Genomic DNA, 20,609 nt, shown 5'->3' with positions numbered 1-20,609 from the left:
CAGCAATAATGGCTGCAGACCTGCAAGCAAAGTACAGCAAGTTGGCAAATGAGTATTCCAAGTTAAATCACATTTTCACCAGTAACGTTAGAGTCTTTCCATCTACCGGTAGCTCATGCTAGCTAACCTAACGTTAGCTCACGTTAACGTCGTCACTGATCGACCACCTCACGTACACAATTAATGACATGTTGCGGACAGCCATATCGGTGACTTTTAGTGCCAAATGATAAGAGTCTGAGGCGGAGTCTCAAAAGAGAATGTTGAATATTTATTGTGCAAAAATCACAACAAAAAAACTGAGCCTTGTGGAAGCAAGTGCAGCAACGAATAATGTCCGTGTGGAACTAATGTGCCAACAACCTTTACTGATACTAATCTATACAATCACCTGTTGTTGAATAAATACCATTACTTTATAGTTATTACTAAAAAACAATATATATAAAACAGTAACTGTGTAAAGAAAAAAAAAGTGTTATAATTTATACATATATATATTTTTGTTTAATGTATGCACTGGTATCGGATCAGGATCGTTATCGGCCGATACCCAAAGCTTAGGTATCGGAATCGGATCGGGAAGGAAAAAATGGTATCAGAACATCTCTAGTCTTGACTCTCCGAGTCAGCATTGCCTTGGCTTGGGCTGATCGCTATACTAACTCGTTTGGCTGGGTTAGGGGGAGGGAAGCCGTGGGTGGGAAACTGGCGTTGTGGACAGCGACGCCTACAGGTCAGGTCTGGGCGCCTGCTCAGCGGAGGCAGGACTTGAGGAAGGCAGCGTGACCTCCCACGCGTGTTACACTTCACCAATGAGAGCCCTCGCTGCCAGGTGAGAAGAGAGCCACTGGCTGTCGTCGCACGTGTCGGAGGAAGCGTGCGGATACTTCAGGGTTCCCTTGTACCGACCAGTAGGAGAACATGCGCACAACAACCAGGTAGGGGAGGGGGGGGGGATTGGCACAACGACTAAATTGGGACGGGAGAAAACAGAAAAATCGGAGAAAGAGAGATACAAAAAATAATAATAATAATTAGGGCTGTCAGTTTATCGCGTTAATTAGATTAATTAATTACACAGCAAATTATCGCGTTATGAAAATTAACTCAAAATTAATTACAATATTTTTATTTTTTTTATCATTCATTCCACGAGAATGTAGAATACACACAATTTTTTTTTTATATGGTCCATTTGCATGTTCTTGGTATCTGATTCTAGTTAGGGATGCTCGATATTGGCTTTTTTACCGATACCGATATTCCGATATTGTCCAACTCTTAATTACCGATACCGATATATGCAGGGTTTCCCCCCAAAAAAACTGAATAATTTCAGGTAACTAATAATTTCACTGGATGCATTCAAAAGGCTTTCTAAATGTAACCATTATCTGTGCAAAATATGATAATTAAAAAAGTAAAAATTAACATTACATATCTCTTGTTGTTGAATTAAACCAACATGCATACTTTTGACAATAAATAAAATAAGAATTGGTTCTTACTTGCTTGCCTGGGTAAATAAAGGTTAAATCCCCAAGGGGATTCCCCAAGGGGATCAATAAAGGAATATCTTATCTTAAATAAATGTAAAAAAAATATATATATATATTTTTTTTTTTTTTTTTTTTTTTTTACCGATACCGATATTTTCCAATATCACATTTTACTGCCGATATCGGCCGATAATATCGGACATCCCTAATTCATCATGTATTCTGCAGTGTCAGAAATACTGTGGGCTAGATCCACAAATAATGGATTGCACGGTGCAAGGTGCACCCTTACTTACAATTCATTATGAATTGAAAATGGGGGACCCTGATGTAAACAAGACGAAAGTCTTTCTCTGGTCTGCATCCCCTTAACCCATTCTCTGCCACCACTTTGATCATCCTAAACCATCCTCTGCCAGCGCTGTTTGTCTATGGAGATGTTCACCTTCTTTGCAGGGCTATAACTTTTTTAATTGTATTGCTAAATTGACATTACTATGGCCCAATTATCAATTATCTATCGTTCAGGATGTAGGAACGTTTTACTTTTTCATTCACACATTCATACTAAAATACAGTCTAGAATATAAATATGTTATCGTTTTCTGCAGTATTTCATAGAATGTGAGATATAGGCATAAATGCATATATTAGATTATCAAATGCAGTTTGATACCGATCCATGCTATATTAAAAATTTCAACTGTACATGGTCCTAAACGTCATGACTGATCATCTGCGGGTGAACGGAGGGGGGGGTCGCTTATAATTCGATGACCGACGTTAAATGATTTATGTAGTATGACACTACTTCCTTAGCCAACAGTAGTCTGCATGTTCACCGTGACTCTCTGGTTCATATATTTTTTTATTCAGCACAAAATCAAGACAGTACAGATATGCAGATATATTTTACAACTAGTTCTCAATTAACATCCTGTCTGTACCGTGTCATTAAGACACAGCTATGCTTGGGGAAGGGGCGTAAAAATAAATACATAAATAAAATAAAATAATAAATAAAAAAATATAAAAAAAAAGGTAAACCAGAATATACTACATGTGTGGATCAAACCATTTAAAAAGAAAATGACAATAAAATGGGGAATAAGATAGAAAATAATAAGATGAAAATAAGTAATACGTTGCCTTTATAGCCCTATTCGCTCTATACAAGCCCACTTTCTATCGAACTGTTCACCTTGCAACCTGATCAGATAAGTCATCCTCTCCATGTCCTGAATTTCTTTAACTTTGTTTAGCCATTGGTTATGTGTTGGGGGACTGGGTTTTAACCAATTAATTGTGATCATTTTCTTGGCAGCAGTTAACAGTATTTGAAGAAGATACACACTTTTCCTTCCCTCAATGCCCTCTGGTATGACTCCGAGGATGGCAGTTTTGAAATCTTGTGGGATGTCCATGTCGAATACTTTTTTTACATCCCTGAAATACATCATCCCAGAAGTGACATAGTTTTGGGCATGTCCAGAAAATGTGTGTATGGTTACTGTACCTATTTGTTCACCACATCCCCTCCAGCATTCGCTTGTGGGAGTTGTACCTGCTTTAGCAGTCAAGGGAGTCTTGAAAAACCTACTAATGACCTTCCATTTATATTCTCTCCAGGAATTAGAATTAGTCACCTTATGCTTATGTGCTTCAGTACAAACATCGAACCACTCCTCTTGTGAGATATCCTGTTGGAGCTCAGCCTCCCACTTCAACTTAATGTATAGCGAGTCGTTGGGGTTCATTGATATTAGGTTTTGATATAATTTAGAAAGAATTTTTTGTATTGAAGCATCAATTTGGATATTAGCTATAACGCGTTCTATAGCAGAAGGGTTTCGAATTTTGTCCCAATCTTCCTGGTTTTCTAAAAAATTTCTTAATTGGAGACATCTGAAAAAGTCAGTACTAGGAAGGCTAAACTCCACTCGGAGTTGTTCGAAAGATTTAAGCTGGCCGGAGTGAATAAGTTGGTGAACAAATGTCAGACCCTTTGTCCTCCATCCACTGAATCCTGCATCCAAAGTTGATGGTGTAAAGTCCCCAATGAAACCAATTGAGGTCAGGCCCGATGTTAAAGGCAACCTGAACTCTTTCTGGACCTCTCTCCATATTTGTATCGTAAATCTGGACCACACACCTATTGAGTCCTCCCTTATCTTATGTCCAGAGAATAATAAGGTAGTGAGTTGTTTCTGTGTAGATAAGTCTTTTTTCCACTGACTCTGTGTCTTTATTTTCAGCTGGAGGGGAGTTTGTCAGCAAGGCACCAAGCTACAAGATGAGGAAGTCTAGAGGAGGTACCACACACACACACACACACACACATACATGCACTCTAGGGCTGCATGATGTGGACAAACCATTAATATTATTATTTATATTGCATGTTACGTGCCCCCGTGGGGAGACTCAACACTAGGCCACAGACAGGATAGGTGAGGGTGCAGTGACACAAAACACCAGAGACAGATTGTAAAATTACAATATTTATTTTACACTAATGAGGATCAGCAACACAGAGAGCAAAGAGGACCTACCAGTGAGCACCAAATAATATCAAAAGGAAACAAAAGCCCACCCCCCCCCCCCCCTTACAGGCGCGGACGCCCCAAAGTACAGGAGGTGGTGCTCACTCTAAGCTGGTGTCTTTAACAGTAGTTCTCCTACGTGATGCAGATGTAGACCCCAGGGTATCTTCCTGCCCTCAATGTCCCTGTGTGTGAAACAAAAGGTTAGAAATGGGAAAAGAAACAATCATCACAAACCGGGTGATGATTTGATACACCAATACAGGTTATGGGTTACAGACTAAATATATAACAGGCAGGATCACACAAGATACAACTATACAATACAAATGGCTAAGCCACCAGAGCCCTTCCCAGCTCTCACACCATCTGTAGCTCAACAGAGCTGTAAGTGGCTCATGTAACAGACATGAGCCCCACAGAGCTTTAACTAGCTCTCTCAATACCACAAGCCCAACAGAGCTTTACCTGGCCTATGAACCAAATATGAGTCTACACACAAAACAAATGAGAGCCCCTTTTACAACACCACCAGATAGTTACCATACACCGCCGCTAACAATGCATACACAGGGATTATATGAAGGGATGTGGAGGCCAATTAGGCTGATGAGCCTCAGCTGTGGTTGCTGCTGCTTCTTCTGTTGGTTGGAGTGGAATGGTGATTGACCCTGAGAGGTAGATAGATTATATAGGAGGGAGACAAGAAAACAACACTACAACCTGCCTACATACATAACACATATTATATATATACATAATAACCCATACAATATAATATTACATACATACATAATGAAATAAGGACAGAGTCCGTAACATGCAAATAAAATTGTATGATAAAAAATATGATGTTAACGTCTCATCTTTCCTTCTAACGGGGCTGAAAGCACATTTTCAGTCAAATCAGTATAATAATAATAACTTGAACCAACAGGACAACTTTCAACTTTATTTGTAAAATGCCTCATCCTGCTGGGAACATGGGAGGAAGCAGCTTATTATTAAGTTATATTAACTTTAGTGGGTTCTATCATTTTTGTTGGCACCATTGGATTCCTTGACTCTGAACATGTATGTTTAGAAGTTCAAATCAATGTTCTAGCTCATTTAGAAGCCGAGATATTACAAAACCTACATTTTACAGTGGCCATTTTGTAAATTCACCTGGGCAAATGGAAACATGGATTTTCTGAATCCTTATACAATATCCTTTCCAAAAATGTATAGTATTGCAAATCCCCAAGAAAATCTAACAAAAGTATATAGTGAACTTTACTATGGGAGGCTGCTAACTTCACGAGCTAACTTCACTAAACTAACTTCACTAGCTACCCAACACTTGGGTACCTTGAACATTGGAGTTGGCTAACTATGTCCTCTATAAGAGACAAAAATCTACATGTTTTACAGGGAAGAATAACCTTCATTTTCAGAACTGTTAAATTATGGAACTCATTACAATAACCTATTTACATTTTATGTTGCCAGGTTGGACGTTTTTTGTGTCAAAATTATGTATGAATATGAATGTACGATTATAGAAATTATTGTATATTTAAATGTTTTTTAAATGGATTCTTGGAAGATTAGCCAATGAAGCTAAAAGCCATCCAAATGAATTAATTCAAACTACAGTATGTCCTATTGGATTTTCAACAACATAATTTGTTATCCCGACATGCTGTTGGAGGTTGGACGTTTATGTGTGTCAAAATGATGTATGAATATTAGGGTTGGGTACCTTCACATTTGAACTGATACCGGTACCTGTGAATCGATACCGGTACCCAACGGTACCTTTTTCTGTACTTTAGTCTAAAAAAATCTACTTACCTCAGTTGTAAAAAAAAAAAAAAAAAAAAAAATAATCCAAACTTCAAATAATTTATTATCATATATAATATTGCAGCAAGCGTTGTCTGCATCTAGCTTTGTAAAGTGTAACAACACTTGCGACCGTTTTCGGCTTGCCATTGCCCCGACTGCTTTGTTGTTGAATCAAGTAAAATCCTACAGTAGGTAAGCATGTATTGTCCGCGTCAACGTTGACGTGAACGTGCGGCACACTTCATAGGTTTTGTTTTGCTGTAAACAAAACATTGATGTCGGCAAACAAAAAAAATTTAAGTAAAAAAAATAAACCTAATGAATATGAATGTCCGATTATAGAAATTATTGTATATTTAAATGGATTCTTGGAAGATTAGCCAATGAAGCTAAAAGCCATCCGAAAAGGAATTAATTCAAACTACAGTATGTGCAATTGGATTTTCAACAACATAATTAGCCCGACATGCTGTTTGCAATACTTTTTTTTTTTTTTTTTTTAAACACTTTGGCTGCCTAAGGTTAAATTCATGATATACCATAGATTGCCAGATCTATTTGTCTATGGAGAAAGTCCCCTTCTTTGCAGGGCTATAACTTTTTAAATTCTATTGCTACATTGCCATTATTAGGGCCCATTCAAAGTCCTATATGTATTGTTCATTGTGTAGCAACGTTAAACTTTTTCATTCACATATTCATAGTAAAGTATGGTCTAATGCAGGGGTCAGGAACCTTTTTGACTGGGAGAGCCATAAAAGCCAAATATTTCTAAATATATTTCATTGAGAGCCATATAGTATTTTTAACGTATAATAAATTAAATATGTCTTACTTTTAATGCGACTTCTGGTGCTGCATGGTTTTGCTGATGGCCTTGTAATCTGGTTCATACGTGGTGAGGTTGAGCTTCATGCAGGCGTTGAGGCTTCCATCAGTTAAACGTGAGCGTAGGTTGGTCTCAATGTTCCTCATATGCGAGAATGACTGCCCACATGCATATGTAGAGCCAAACATGGTCAATACGGCAATACTCACGCTGCATTGTGTGGTATGTCACAGGAAGCTCGTTCCAAGTTTTAAGAATCAGCTGGTCTTCAGGTTGAAGATTTTTTATTTTTGTCCACTTGTGTTCTCTCGCCAGCTCTGCTCGCTATATCTTCAGCTACAGATACTATTGGCTGTATCTTCAAAACTAATTTCTGTTTACTTTAAAATGACACAGTATTATTAAGAAATATCACAAGTATTTTTTTTTTTTAATTTCTGGGAGCCATATGCTGTCCCAGAAGAGCCATATATGGCTCGCGAGCCATAGGTTCACGACCCCTGGTCTAATGTATAAGTATGTTTTCATCTCTTTCTGCAGCTTTCTCCAGAACGTGATATATAGCCCCAAATGCATTATATTGATGATGAAATACAGTTTGATGGCAATCAGCGCGATATAAAAAATTCCAACTAGACTTACTTCTAGAAGTTACTACACGTCATCTGATGTTGACCGGATGGGCGAGGGCGCGTTTATAATTCCGTGGGCAGCGTTATACCAATCATCTAATGTGGGTCAAATGTTGATAATAGCAGTTAGTATCGAAGACGGTAACGTTACACGCTCAAACTCACCCCAGTCTCCGCGCGCCGTTGGGCGATCATCGTAGAGTAGAAATTCTATCATTATGGGATGGCGATTTACCCGGTCCATCTCCAGCTTGTATAATGGTATATACGTCCAAATCATGTTGTTTATCGAGTTATTGGCAATCGATCACTGTGTAGCGTGACGAGCCAGAGTCCCGGGACCTATAGCGAGTGCCCGGAAGTAATACGGAGTCCAACACAACCTCTATGGCACATCCTGTTAAGCAGTTGCGCCGATCGGCCACCAGATGGCGCTCCTGAACCGCCAGAGAGCTCAGTGGGTCCTGCTGGTGGATCTCAGGCCAGCGGAGGGGACATATGAATCCGATCGCAGATTTTTGAAATATTGATATTAAAGACGCTGTAAAGCGTCTTCGGCAACTTGAGCATGGCCCGCAATGACGTCTAAACACGGTTCCCGGCACCCAAAGTGTTAATATTGATATTTCACCCCCCCTCCTTTTTCCTCCGATTTTCTCCCATCTCAATGTTAGTCGTTATGCCAATTCCCAATCCCCTTCCTGGTCGCTGCGAACTTACCCCCCACAGTCGGTCTGGGAGAGTGGAGGCTACCACGTGCTTCCTCCGTCACACATCCAGCCAATCAACCGCTTCTTTTCACCTGGCAGCGCGGATTCTCACTGAGAGGGCGTAGCGTGTGGAAGGATCACACTATCCCACTTAGATCCTATCCGCGCTTAGCAGGCGCCCCGACCGAACTGTAGGAGTCGCTGTTTACAACGACCCGGACCCACCCCGCCAGCTTCTCCCACCCTCTTAATACTGCCAATTGTATTAGTGTGAATGGCCAGCCAAGCTGGTGACAACCCCGGAGCTGTGAGCTGGATTCGAACAGGCGAATCCAGCCGCTCCGGGGTTGGTGACGAACGCAATCTCCGTTACGCTACATGATTGTTCTTTTATGCATGTAGGTCAGTTCATGACCAGTTCACACTGAGACACAGTTCCTGAGATTGTAAAGTTATAATTATTCAAAGCTAGTAGTGGGCGGCAGGTCTATAATGTTAAATACAGTACAGTGTTTCCCACAGGATTTTCAGAGACTATGGGGGGTGAACCTCCGACCCTGTAGGGGGGTCCGGGGCATGCCCCCCGTAATTATTTTGTGTGTGTACATTTTAAAGTTAAATGCATCAATCTGGTACACTTTGAGAGCAAAATAAAGAGGCTAGATCTATGATGAACTTTGTGCTCAAAACACAAAATCGACTAGATTGCAGTGCTTCCCAATCCTCTCCTCGAAGCACCCCAGCCGTTCAATGTATTTGTTAAATTCCACCACCAGCACACCTGATTCAACTTAACAAGCCCTTTATTAGTTGAATCAAGGTGTGCTGGTGGTGGAATTTAAACAAATACATGGAACGGCTGGGGTGTCTCGAGGAGAGGTTTGGGAACCACTGGACTAGAGCATACATTTGAGCCATCAAAGAAATTAAGCAAAAGTGGTTACCTGTGTTGAACTGGTATATTTTTTCGAAAATAAAAAAAATATAGTGGATTACTATTACGACTACTACCACTGCCAATACTACTGATACATCCCTATTGGCAAACTTTATATTTAAAAAAAAAAAAGAGTGAAAAAAAAATAAGATTTATTTGTTTTTTAATAAAAACATTTTTTTAGTTCATTATACAACTGTGGCGGGACTAATTAGACTGGCGGGCCTATGTAATTAATGGGAAACCCTGCAGTATTACCATTGCCTTTTTTTGTAATGATATTACCGTACGGTACCCCTGTTAAAAGTTGCCGTTACTTGTCAACCTTTTGAAGGCAGGGATTCCTCCACAAGCGCACAGGACGAGGCAGCAGGGTCCAGTGTGATGCCCGTTGACCTGGAGGAGGAGAAGGGCAACGATCCCATTATCCGCAGGGAGATCCGGAGCAAGTACAGGACCCTCATCAACTCGGTGCAACGTGAGTAGAGGAGAGAGGTTGACACCATACTGGTCTTTTAGCCAGCCTCCCAGGAATTAGTCCGGATCATTCCGAAATTATACTCATATTCACCACGAAATAACGCGTGAACGTATTCATGAACAAATTTATTCTTTTTTGCATCTTGAACGGAAGATAGTTACTGTCAAATGACCATGGTATTGTATCCATAGCTATAATATAAAATAAGGCGGCTACGTGGCGTAGTGGGCAAGGCGCTCGCCACGAATGCGGAGACGCTGGGCTCACCTGTTCGAGCCCAGCGCTCCACATTGCTTTCAGTTTAGCTGGTCGTTCATACTAATACACATTGGCCGTATTAGGGGGTGGGAAACTGATGGGTGGGGATCGGGCGTTGTGGACAGCGACTCCTACAGGTCGGTTGGTGCGCCTGCGCAGTAGAATCAGGAAGTGTCGGGGGCAGCGTGAGCCTCCCACACGTTACTCCTCGCCACTGAGAGATCGAGCTGCGCAGGTGAAAAGATGCGACTGCTGTTACCTCAAGTACCGGAGGGGACTTGTGCTATGTATGACTTAGTCCACATTGCAGCCGGCTTGTGGGAGGCAAGAAACAGCGTTCGTGACAGGGGAGGGTTGAATTGGATGATATGAAATTGGGATGGGAGAAAAATATAGAAAAAAAAAGCTATAATATAAAATATAGATTTAGCTCTACAAACAACGTGACGCACAGTGAAACTATGTAATGAAAACCTGGCCGTGCTATAGCTAGATGGGGAAATCGAATGGCCCCGAATGTGTTAACACATTGTGCGCCAAAAACGTGATAATTAGTTATTGCCCGCCATGCGTTGTGCGCCAACAACGAATAAACACGTTTTTGGGATCAATATTTCATTTTTTCGCCATGGCATTCATAATTCATGCAGCCTCCCTCTGGGACTGCAGCTGGACCCTGTCTGATATTGCAACGCCTCAATACCGCCGCCTGGTGGATGTCGGGCGAGTTACACTCCAAGCCAAACCGGAAGTGGCGCTCGGTGCATCGAGGAAATTCCTCCGGCAGTAATATCTTGTAACGTGGATCTAGATACACACTCGAGTGCATGGGATCGCTTTCTAAACGCAATAATCAATATGATTTCGCCGTTTATTGCGTCATACAAACGGGAAATGGATCTAGCAGATCAATGTCAAATAATTGGAATATTTTTCCTCCAGTCTCATCGGCAAATGGTAAGAGTAATATAACGTTAGGTTATGACTATAACCAAGTTCTGTTAGTGCAGAGAGCGATGCCGAGCATCGCTATACTATCTCGCATATGTGCACGCGCACTGAATAAAGACCACAATGTACCTTTAATCCCAATATTCGTCTGACCACACCCCTATCAGCTTACCCATATAAGCAGGGGTGGGGCCACCCACTCGCCTCCTTCCCAAGCTTTCGCCACAAGGCGAGGTCAAAGGCTGCAGCGGCGTCGGATGCCGAGCGTCGCTATACTAACAGAACTTGGTTATAGTCATAACCTAACGTTCTGTATCGTATCGCTCTCGCTCGGCATCGCTCTCTGCACAAGGGAGGCCGAGCGAGAGCCAACGGCCGACAAATACACCCCGCTGACAGCCCCCCACAAACCATCAGAACAGGGAGGGCCGAGCCCCCCCGACCCACCCTAATGGCGGGCACCCCCCCTATTAGGGGCTTCACGGGAGGGCGACGGACCCGACCGTGCGAAGAGGCACTCAAGCAACTCAACGCACAGGGTGAGCAGACCGTGGCTTGACCCCACGACTACACACACGCACAACCCGCATGCCACCCGGGAACGAACGGAGGAACAACCTCGTTACTGCCCCCAGAATCACGGGGTCAAGGGCAAACCCAACCCCGTGGCAAGGCCGTAGCAGCGGAGCGCGAAGGAAGACCCAGACCCACCAAAAGGACTGGACTCCCTGGAATGGGGGCCCGGAGAAGTCCACGATGCCAGCATCAAGACCCCACCAGGTGGGCACGTAGTGCCCCGCCCCCCACATCGCCAGCGTATTCGGACAAAGACCCCTCAGTTACTGCACCTGGTATTCCCAGGCGGAATCCCATCCAAGTACTAACCAGGCCAGAACCTGCTTAGCTTCCGAGATCGGACGAGAACGGGCGTGTTCAGGTTGGTATGGCCGTAAGCCGAGCGGGCCCTGTCCCCCCAATAGTACACCGCCTGGCACACTGACCCTGCAGAACAGGCAGTCAGCATGGCCGTAAGCACACAAAAAAGGTTAACCAACGGAAGCAGGCAGCGCACCGGGGAAAAACCAGGCAACAGGCTGTTAACCCTAGCCTGGAGACTGCGGACGAGACAGGCGCCAGAGGGGACAGCTGAACACAGCCGCCCCGGCGGAAGGGGCGTATGCTGGCGTTGTTGCATGACCAAGCCTCCATTTAAAAACCCCCACCCAGAGGGGTTGAGGCAGAGAAGGCTGACACGATTGGCAGACGTCATGAACGTGCAGGGGCACCCTCAACCGGTGAACCCGAGAGTTGACACTGCTCCAACACACCAGGGAATCAACCACCTTGGCGTTACCCAATGCGGTGGCTGTTCCTATAACCCCTCAAGAAAAAACTCAAACACACCTGCGGGTATACACCGGCTACACCGCAGTACAAGTGTCTCAGTTTTCAAAAAAGGGTTAACCCAGGCCTACGGGTCGACGAACACTACCTCGGACCGGGCCTGGCGATACGGGAAGCACAGGGTCACCAGAGGAGGTCAAAGACCACCCAACAGGCCCCTCTTCGCCATGCGTGAGAGAGGAGCGAAAAATAATGGAGAACCAGCCCCTAAGCACACCGTACTTGGTATTCCCAGGCGGTCTCCCAACCAAGTACTAACCAGGACCAACCTGTGTAGCGGCCGAGATCCGACGAGATCGAGCGCGTACAGAATGGCATGGCTGTAAGCCATTACGACAGTGCTGAGTAAAAACGTACCCAACCAGGGTCCCCATAGCGCTTAACCCTGTGACACCCAGACCGACCCGGCATTTTCCCCCTGAAAAAAGCCCAAGTCCCTCAGGGTACCAGAACAGCAGATCTGCATCCCCGGCGGACAACGGGTTCAACTGATCTGGACCAGCGTGACCAGAACCAGTCCCGTGCCCTAACCACGCCGACATGCCTACTCCAGGAGAAGGGCAGATATGCGTGTCGATCTTAACATGAAAAGAAGGCGCCACCCAGACGTTTGGACGAACCGCGCCTGGTGGCCCACCCCAAGGGCGTGAGACCCCTCTACATATGTTCAGATCCATCCCGTCATCATCCCCCAGATATGAACGAGAATCCGTCGAAAAACCAACCCAGGTCGTGGGATTTGGTCGTCGGAAGAGGAAAAACCCCCATCTCAGTTGCTTTATAAAAACGCTGTTTCAACCACAAGCAACCAAGGCGTGCCAGTCAATTGCCTGTTTACAGCGAGCTAGCACTATACGTGCGTCGGGACACACCCCCATCAATGAACAGGCTATTTAGACCTGTCATTGAATCCCCAAGGCGCCCAGGGGAACGACAAGAGGGGTGTGACACTCCCTAACTCCAACACTTCTGGAATAGAAAAGAAGGAAGCATCAACAGTATGTATCCCAGTCTACACAGCCGGGGTAAAAAATGTTCACATTTTTACATCCCACCACCCTCCCATAGGAAGGAGACGGGGATCCCCAGAGAGACTTCCCACGCGAGCTGTACAGATTGAAAAGAATATATTGCACCTTGAGCCATGTAAAAAATTGGTTTTAGGGCTCTCCGGGGAAGAGGCACTGAACCCATACACACTCAAAAATCGAATTGAATCGAATACATATACAATAGAACAGGACCCTTCTAGAGGGTCCACTCACTTTGACAATCTGAGGAGGAAGGCTCTGTACTCTGATGGAGGCCCCCTCACATGGAAGAAGGAGTCCGAACTCACAGAAGGCCCGAATAGGCGCTTGGTGAGGAGGAGCCCTGACCACCCCCCTGAAACAGATCCATCACATGGACCTGAACAGCACACGGAAGTCCTACCAACAGAGACGCGCACGGTGACGTACTCTATGGCGGGGGAATTCCTGTGGTGCACACGCCCAATATACCAGGCCGTGGGACCAGGAAACTCCCTCCTCCCCCCCCCCCCCCGTAACGTGCCGAACCGCCACGTGACGGGAACCTTGAAGGACAGGGGGTGTACCCCTGACCGACAGAAACAAGGGGGAGAGGAAAGGTTACCAGTTCACCCCTTTACGACCCCACACCCATGATACGATGTAATGACAAAAAGAGAATATGACACAGTCATAGTCAGCTCTATGAAGCGTTTGACAGCTCCACACAGCGCATGAGCTAACCTGCTATCTGATTTTTACTAAGGAAAAACACAGAATAGAGAGGGCTCTAAGAGCCCCGGTCCAACATACACATGTGCTTCTGTGGCCAGTCCAACCCAGTTGTAGGTCACATGACACACACAACCCATCATCACCTACAAAAAATGGCAAAAACACTCAACAGAGGAACGGCGTTTTTCACAATGAGAGAATACATCATTCTCGATTAGTATCGGCCACAGGCCTTGCTAAGCACACACGACAGCGACCAACCATCTTTTCTTTTAGGAAAATAAAGTTTCTCCAGCAGTTTTAGCACAACCTCAGCAATCAAGCTAAGAGTTACATCGCATCCCTACCACACAAAAGACACAATTAGTGCACAAACATGTCTGATAGGAGGATGAAAAAGTCCCCAGGGAACCGGGGGGAAACACAATCCTCTTATTTTACCCTCAATACGGCCAGTTAAAACAGGAAAACCTGTTAATATGTGAACACACTGTTCATTGTCATCACAGGCTGAAAAAAGAACATTCTTTTACTCACTTGTCACCAAGCATAGCTTCATAGGTTAGTTACCTTAGTTGTGAGTACACGGTACATATAAACACCATGATGTTTCTCACACAACAACCAGATCATTACATCCCGATTTGCACGGAGAAGCTAACTGCCAGTGACAAAAACAGCTCACACATAACCCGCGCCGTATCCCAAATGCATTGCAGCAACACACGTTTTGGGAAAAACATCGTTATTCACAATACATTTAGAAAAGTAAAACCAGAAAACGTGTTATAAGGTCTGGTCAAACCTGTTCCTACCCGGAACGTAGATCAGCGAAGTGCAGTCACAGACACCGTAGGAACACTGCCGCTCCTGTGTTGTTCGAACTGGGCAGCGTCGCCGCCCCAACCCGCACTACAGTCTCTTTGTTGACGCAACCTTGCCGTCCTGGCTCAGGGCAGGGTCGACGAAACATCCCCTGTCAAGGATGACGTCGTAGTCAAGAGTGTAAAACATGTTAAAATCAAAGCACGTTCAACAGAATAGCATCAAGCTAACGGCCGCTCCAACCGTTCGGGCGCTACTGCTCCTGCTCGTGAGACGCCAAGCTAACGGTGCACGCGACCAGAAGCGAGCTCACGGCGGCGCGCGAGAAGCCAAAGCTACCCCGCGCCAGGCCATGGCAGCAAGCTAACGTTACCTAGCGATCACGACATGCTAGCACCGCAGCTAACAGCTGACTGGCTAACAGTAGGCCCACTAAACAGGCCATGCAGCGATCCCAGCAGGCTAACGCAGCAGTTAACAGCTGACTGGCTAACCGTAAGCTCTGCAGCTATCACCTGAACATGTAAACAATGACATAACACTCACCCAGACAGGCCGCCGTTCTGAACCTCTCCTCACTTTTTAAGAGAAAAGAGAAAACAAGATGTCAACACCGCTTCACAACGGTGATTTTACCAACACCCAACGGCCTGTGTTGGGTGTCAGCACAATACCAACTGGCCTGTGTAGCTGACTTTGAACATGGATCTGCCGCTATCGCACATCCATGCACATATCCCCTCGTGAAGGAATACTCTCATTTGGATATGAAAGATGGGGCCTTAACACGGTGACAGAGAGAATCCACTCGTCCAGAACACACAGGGATCACCAGTGTTAATGGTCGCGGCCCACTAGTTAAAACTATAATGGTCTTCAGACCAAGGCCTTCTGTCGCCTAGGTGGCTGAACAAAGGACCCTAGCCTGGGGCCGGTTTCCATAAACATTGTCAAGTAGCCCCCATAGCACTAACAGACAAGTGGAGCCTGCCAGCAAAACACTACTCACCCAACCTGGAACGCACCGCTTCTCACAACAGCGGCATGTCCGACAGTTCAGCTGTGGCCTGACAACCCCAACAAACACAGCAAGGAACTGCAGTTGAGAAGCATGCAGCGGCGTGCTCCCAATACGAAAACCGGTGGAGGATTTTTAGAATGATCAACATCTTCCAGACACTCCAGTACGAAGACAATATCGCCGTATTTTCTCGAAAATAGTGAGAGAGAAAATAAAGATATGATGTCAACGTATCCTTGTTTCCCAAAGCTGCTCCTAATCCTTTCCAACATGGTGTCAAGTGTGGGGATCTACCGAGGCACTTCTTCCTTGTGGTGAAAGCGAGAAGGAGGCGAGTGGGTGGCCCCACCCCTGCTTATATGGGTAAGCTGATAGGGGTGTGGTCAGACGAATATTGGGATTAAAGGTACATTGTGGTCTTTATTCAGTGCGCGTGCACATATGCGAGAGTGCAGAGCGATGCCGAGCGAGAGCGATACGATACAGAACGTTATTTTCAGCCCGATTGTTTATTCATTTCACGGCAATCCATCTGATCAACCCATACTAAATAAAGCCGTTACTGACGATCAAGGAATTATAAACGCCCCCCCCCCCCTGCCCCTTTCCTTCACGCATGATTAAGCATAATGTATACCGATCATATACATTTGAATTTTTTAGTATAGCGTGTATAGGAAGAAACGCCAATCGATAATCTATCATGTGCGTCAGGGCCTATAACTCGCGTTTTAGGAATTACTGCAGAAAACCTTAAAAACATACTTATGTTCTCGACGGTACTAACTAATAATGTTCCCACATCCGGAACGATAGATACCCGATGTTGAATGGGCCATAGTAATGTCGATATAGCTATAATATTTAAAAAGTTATAGCCCTGCAAAGAAGGTAAACATCTCCATAGGTTACAGCACTGGCAGACTGGGCATAAGGACGGGTACAATGCATGGCATACAATGTGTTAACACTTTGGATGCCACGCCGTGTTTTCCTTTTTACCCCCTTGATGCCCAAACCCACTCCAATGTTAACTTAATATCGCCTAATCTATGTTTTAAATTATGGCTATGTGTCTAATTTGCCCGTCGCTTATCAAAGACAAATTTTCCAGTCAACATTGTCAAGGCAGATTGTTTTTTTATCGCTTCATTTCTGTTTGATAGCATTTTGAAAATCACTCGTTTTCGCGGAAAAAACAACCCTATGATGATAATCGTCTTTTACTGGAATATTCCAGAACGTTGTCATAAAGGCTAGATGATCGATAGTATATGTGTGCGCACGCACGCTCGTGCCGCGTGCTGATAATCGCTGCTCTTATTTCCTGATGGCTTTTACAGTCAAAACAGCTATATCACATATAGTGGAAACGCTTATATCTCCGTGAAAACGAGTCTGATTATCCTAAGACTGACAACATAGATTCCTTACCTGAGGTCAGATGGTATCCAAATGGTTTATTCCAATTTCCGATCGCCATTCGAAAAAATCGATAATTGTATTGATCCACCGTGTGTACAGTAGAACACATATTCGCCGTGGCACCAAGGTTCCAGAATGAACTCTGGTAGACCCCGGTTACATCAGTGAGAAGTAAAATGTGGAGTCAGAAATCCGTTCTCCCATTCACTTTCATTGAGTCCAATCCAAAAGGGTGATTTACCATCTGGGAGACGATAGGGGGCGCTTTTTTCACATCTGAGCCCCGGCGGTGCCTGGATATCCAACGGTAGGCTCGCTTGATGCAATATGATTTCAGATCGCTAATAATAATATAAAAAAAAAAAAAAAATCTCGTGATGGGCATTCAACGGTCGGGGGGGTAAACCCGAGAAATCTCTGGCGTGGCATCCAAAGTGTTAATGGCTGAGGAAAATAACATTGTGTGTGTGCTGGTGCGTGCGTGTGTGTGTGTGTGTGTGTATATATCTATGATCACAGTGGTGAAGCCTGGGCTAAAAACTCTTATGAGTCACATACAGTAGTTTGTAGGTTTTGTTTTGAATAATTGTTTTATAAATGTTTATAAAATACATTTTATATAATATTATATTAATACATTTGATATACTATCGTGATCGTTTAAAAATATTTTTTTAAATCTTAGATAAATCTGTACTGGATGTGTATTTGTGTTAGTGTTTATATATTTGTGTGTGTCTTTCTCAGAGAACAGAGAGGACTTGATGAGCCCCTCCAACAACAAGCTCACTAAGGTTCTGGATGAGGCTAACATTCTTTTTAAAGATGGTATGTGTCATTTGATATAATACTGTATTAATATATTAAAAAAGTTATTATAGTAAAAGTCATGTTATATTATACAACTTTTAACCATTAGTGGTGCTAGTGAGCGCTGGAAAACAGGTCCCCGAATAGCTTTAATTTGATTGGTTTATACTAACAAGCTAATTACTTGTCAATTAAAAGAAGATGTTAAATTGGTAATACGCAATGCATCGACTTGCTTTCCATCTTATATGCATTCCAAATAAAACAGTGTTGCTGCTGGTGGTGACGTAAAATGTATCACTTCCTGTGTACCCAAGAAAGAAAAAATCATGAACTGGGTATAGGTAGAATCACTATTGTGTTATATCAATTGGTGGTAGAGTGGGGCAAAATAGACATTTATGAGTTGCCAGTGTAGTTTCACAAACACGTTGATACCATAAGCTTCGGACACTCTCAAACTTTGATTCTCCCGTTCCATATCCACGTACAAGAAAGCCACTGACCACGACGTAAGATTCACTGTTTAATTCCAATTTGGGTGTTCGAATAAAGTGAGTCCAGGGAGAGGGGTCTAAAAACTGCCTGGCTCCACTCTCATCACGTGGCCTGACTGCCGGTACGCATCTGGCGTATCTTCCTTCTACACAATTCTGACCACAAAATACAACATCTGATGGTAAATAAAGTTATGTCAAAATAAAAGTCCCTATATCATATCAGCCAAATATCATGTAAAAAACAAACTGTACAAAGAAATCACCGTTATCAATAAACATGTACATTGTACTGTAAATACTGTATCTATTTATTAATTCCTTAATTGACTCATTGACCGCCGAGCCCCTTCCGGGAAATTGGGCCTAGTACGCCAGCGCTTTAATCAATGGGAGGACGGGGATATTTGCGAGTGCTTATATATATATCTTAAATTATGGCTATGGGTCTAATACACCCGTCGCTTATCAATGACTTGCTTGCAGTCAACATGTTTTCAAATAAATGCTAGATTATCGATGGTATATGTGTCCTTATGCACGATACAGAAGCGGGCTGAAAAATCGCTTATCCGTGCCTTGCTCGGCGCCAACGGCACGCACACACACACACACGTTGTGATCGCTGTGAAAAAAAACATCTGATTAACCCAAGACTGGTAACATAGATTCCTTACCTCACATCTGATGTTCTGCAAAAAGATTAATCCAATTCCTGATCGCCATTCCAAATATTGATCGCGTTTATTGATCCAACGTTATATCTCCAAAACACATAATCCACGCTGCTCTGAGTGTCCCCAGTCCATCTGTTGTAACTATACTGCATGCCCGAGAAGCAAAACCTGGACCGGAGTTTTTTTCTATGCACATCCCCAGCCAATCCAATCCAATGATGTGCAATACCATCCGGGAGACGATAGGCGGCGGTATTTGCCCTTTTGCAAGCTCAGACCCATTCCCAACGATAACAGCAGGTTGGATGGATGAAAATGAATGGATATCGCTAATAAAAGAAATAACGACCAAAACCCGACTATACTCGTGATTGGTGCTCAAGCGATGGCGAGTTAACCTGACTATCATCGTTGTTGGCGCTGAATGAGTTAAACACCATGAACTAAATGTCCAAAATACTTTCTCATGAACTGAAATTATTCTTATTTATCAAACTAGGCACCTACAGCCAGAGCAACACTTTCCAAAAGTTTATGAGGGGAAAAAAAATGAATGTATTGGGGTTGTAAATTCGGACCTAGATGTGTAGTGAATGTGCATGTAAACTGTCGGTGTTCCCTCTGCAGTCCGTCAGGGACGGGAGCAAGCTCTCGACTCTCAGCTGCTGGTGTTGGCCACAGACCTGGGGAAGGAGAAGGCCAACCAGATGCACGCTGAGGGCTCTGCCTTCGACACCACTGCCTTTGCAGAGCATCTGGTAAGTCTACTGTAGCGGCGGTGAGACCATACAAGTAACTCATAATAATAATAAACTTTATTTGTATAGCACCTTTCATACAGAAACTGCAGCTCAAAGTGCTTCACAACAGAAAAAAAGATGGGCATAATATGAGCACATAAAGTGCAGACATTAAAATCACAGTTTTTCACATTAGGATCTAACATCCCAACAGGCCACCTTGTTTATGGTTTGATTCAGTTTTAAATAGACAATAATAAAAAGAGTAAGATAGAATAGACAGAGTAAAATAGTGCACATAAAGTGCAGACATATAAAATCAGTTTTTTTTTACAGTGCAATAAAATAGTTCTGGATTACTGTTTTTTACAGTGCAATAAAATAGTTCTGGATTACTGTTTTAACAGTTTAAAGTCGTCTTTACCGTCTCTGTTTGGTATCAAAACCTGACAGTCTTCCCTCCTGTTTGATACCCACTTTGACCCTTCGAACCTCCCACTCAGGGCAAACCTCCCTCTCAGGGCAAACCTCCCACTCAGGGCAAACCTCCCTCTCAGGGCGCAGTTCTAGGCCTGGGTCCTACTAGGGGTGGGAATCACCAGTTTCATCATGATACTATACGATATAGATTCTTTGGACAACGATACGATATTTGTTGATATCACAAAGTCTGCCACGATTCGATTAGATTCAGGTGCAATCTATTGTTCTTAATACAAATGGACTTCCTGTTCACTGTAAAGTGCCACGTTTTGATATATTGAGCTTTAAACTTTTGGAACACGCAACCTA

At 43.7% G+C, this 20,609-nt stretch overlaps 1 protein-coding gene across 1 annotated transcript in view; it reads left to right on the top strand.

Annotated features, from left to right (window-relative positions):
* The window catches only part of LOC311225231 (non-structural maintenance of chromosomes element 4 homolog A-like), a 113,409-nt gene that overhangs the window by 5,746 nt on the left and 87,054 nt on the right, over positions 1–20,609 (top strand). The window contains exons 2-5 of the mRNA XM_084310447.1: positions 3,758–3,814; positions 9,318–9,461; positions 17,841–17,921; positions 19,705–19,835. Of these exons, the coding sequence (XP_084166573.1) occupies positions 3,796–3,814; positions 9,318–9,461; positions 17,841–17,921; positions 19,705–19,835 (375 nt within the window). The 5' untranslated portion in view covers positions 3,758–3,795. The remainder of the gene's footprint in view (positions 1–3,757; positions 3,815–9,317; positions 9,462–17,840; positions 17,922–19,704; positions 19,836–20,609) is intronic.

The sequence above is a fragment of the Notolepis coatsorum genome (assembly GCF_963971535.1).
Source record: "Notolepis coatsorum genome assembly, chromosome: 3".
NCBI lineage: Eukaryota > Metazoa > Chordata > Actinopteri > Aulopiformes > Paralepididae > Notolepis > Notolepis coatsorum.
Note: the sequence above shows the minus strand (reverse complement) of the source record. Positions and strands in the feature narration are given on the sequence as shown.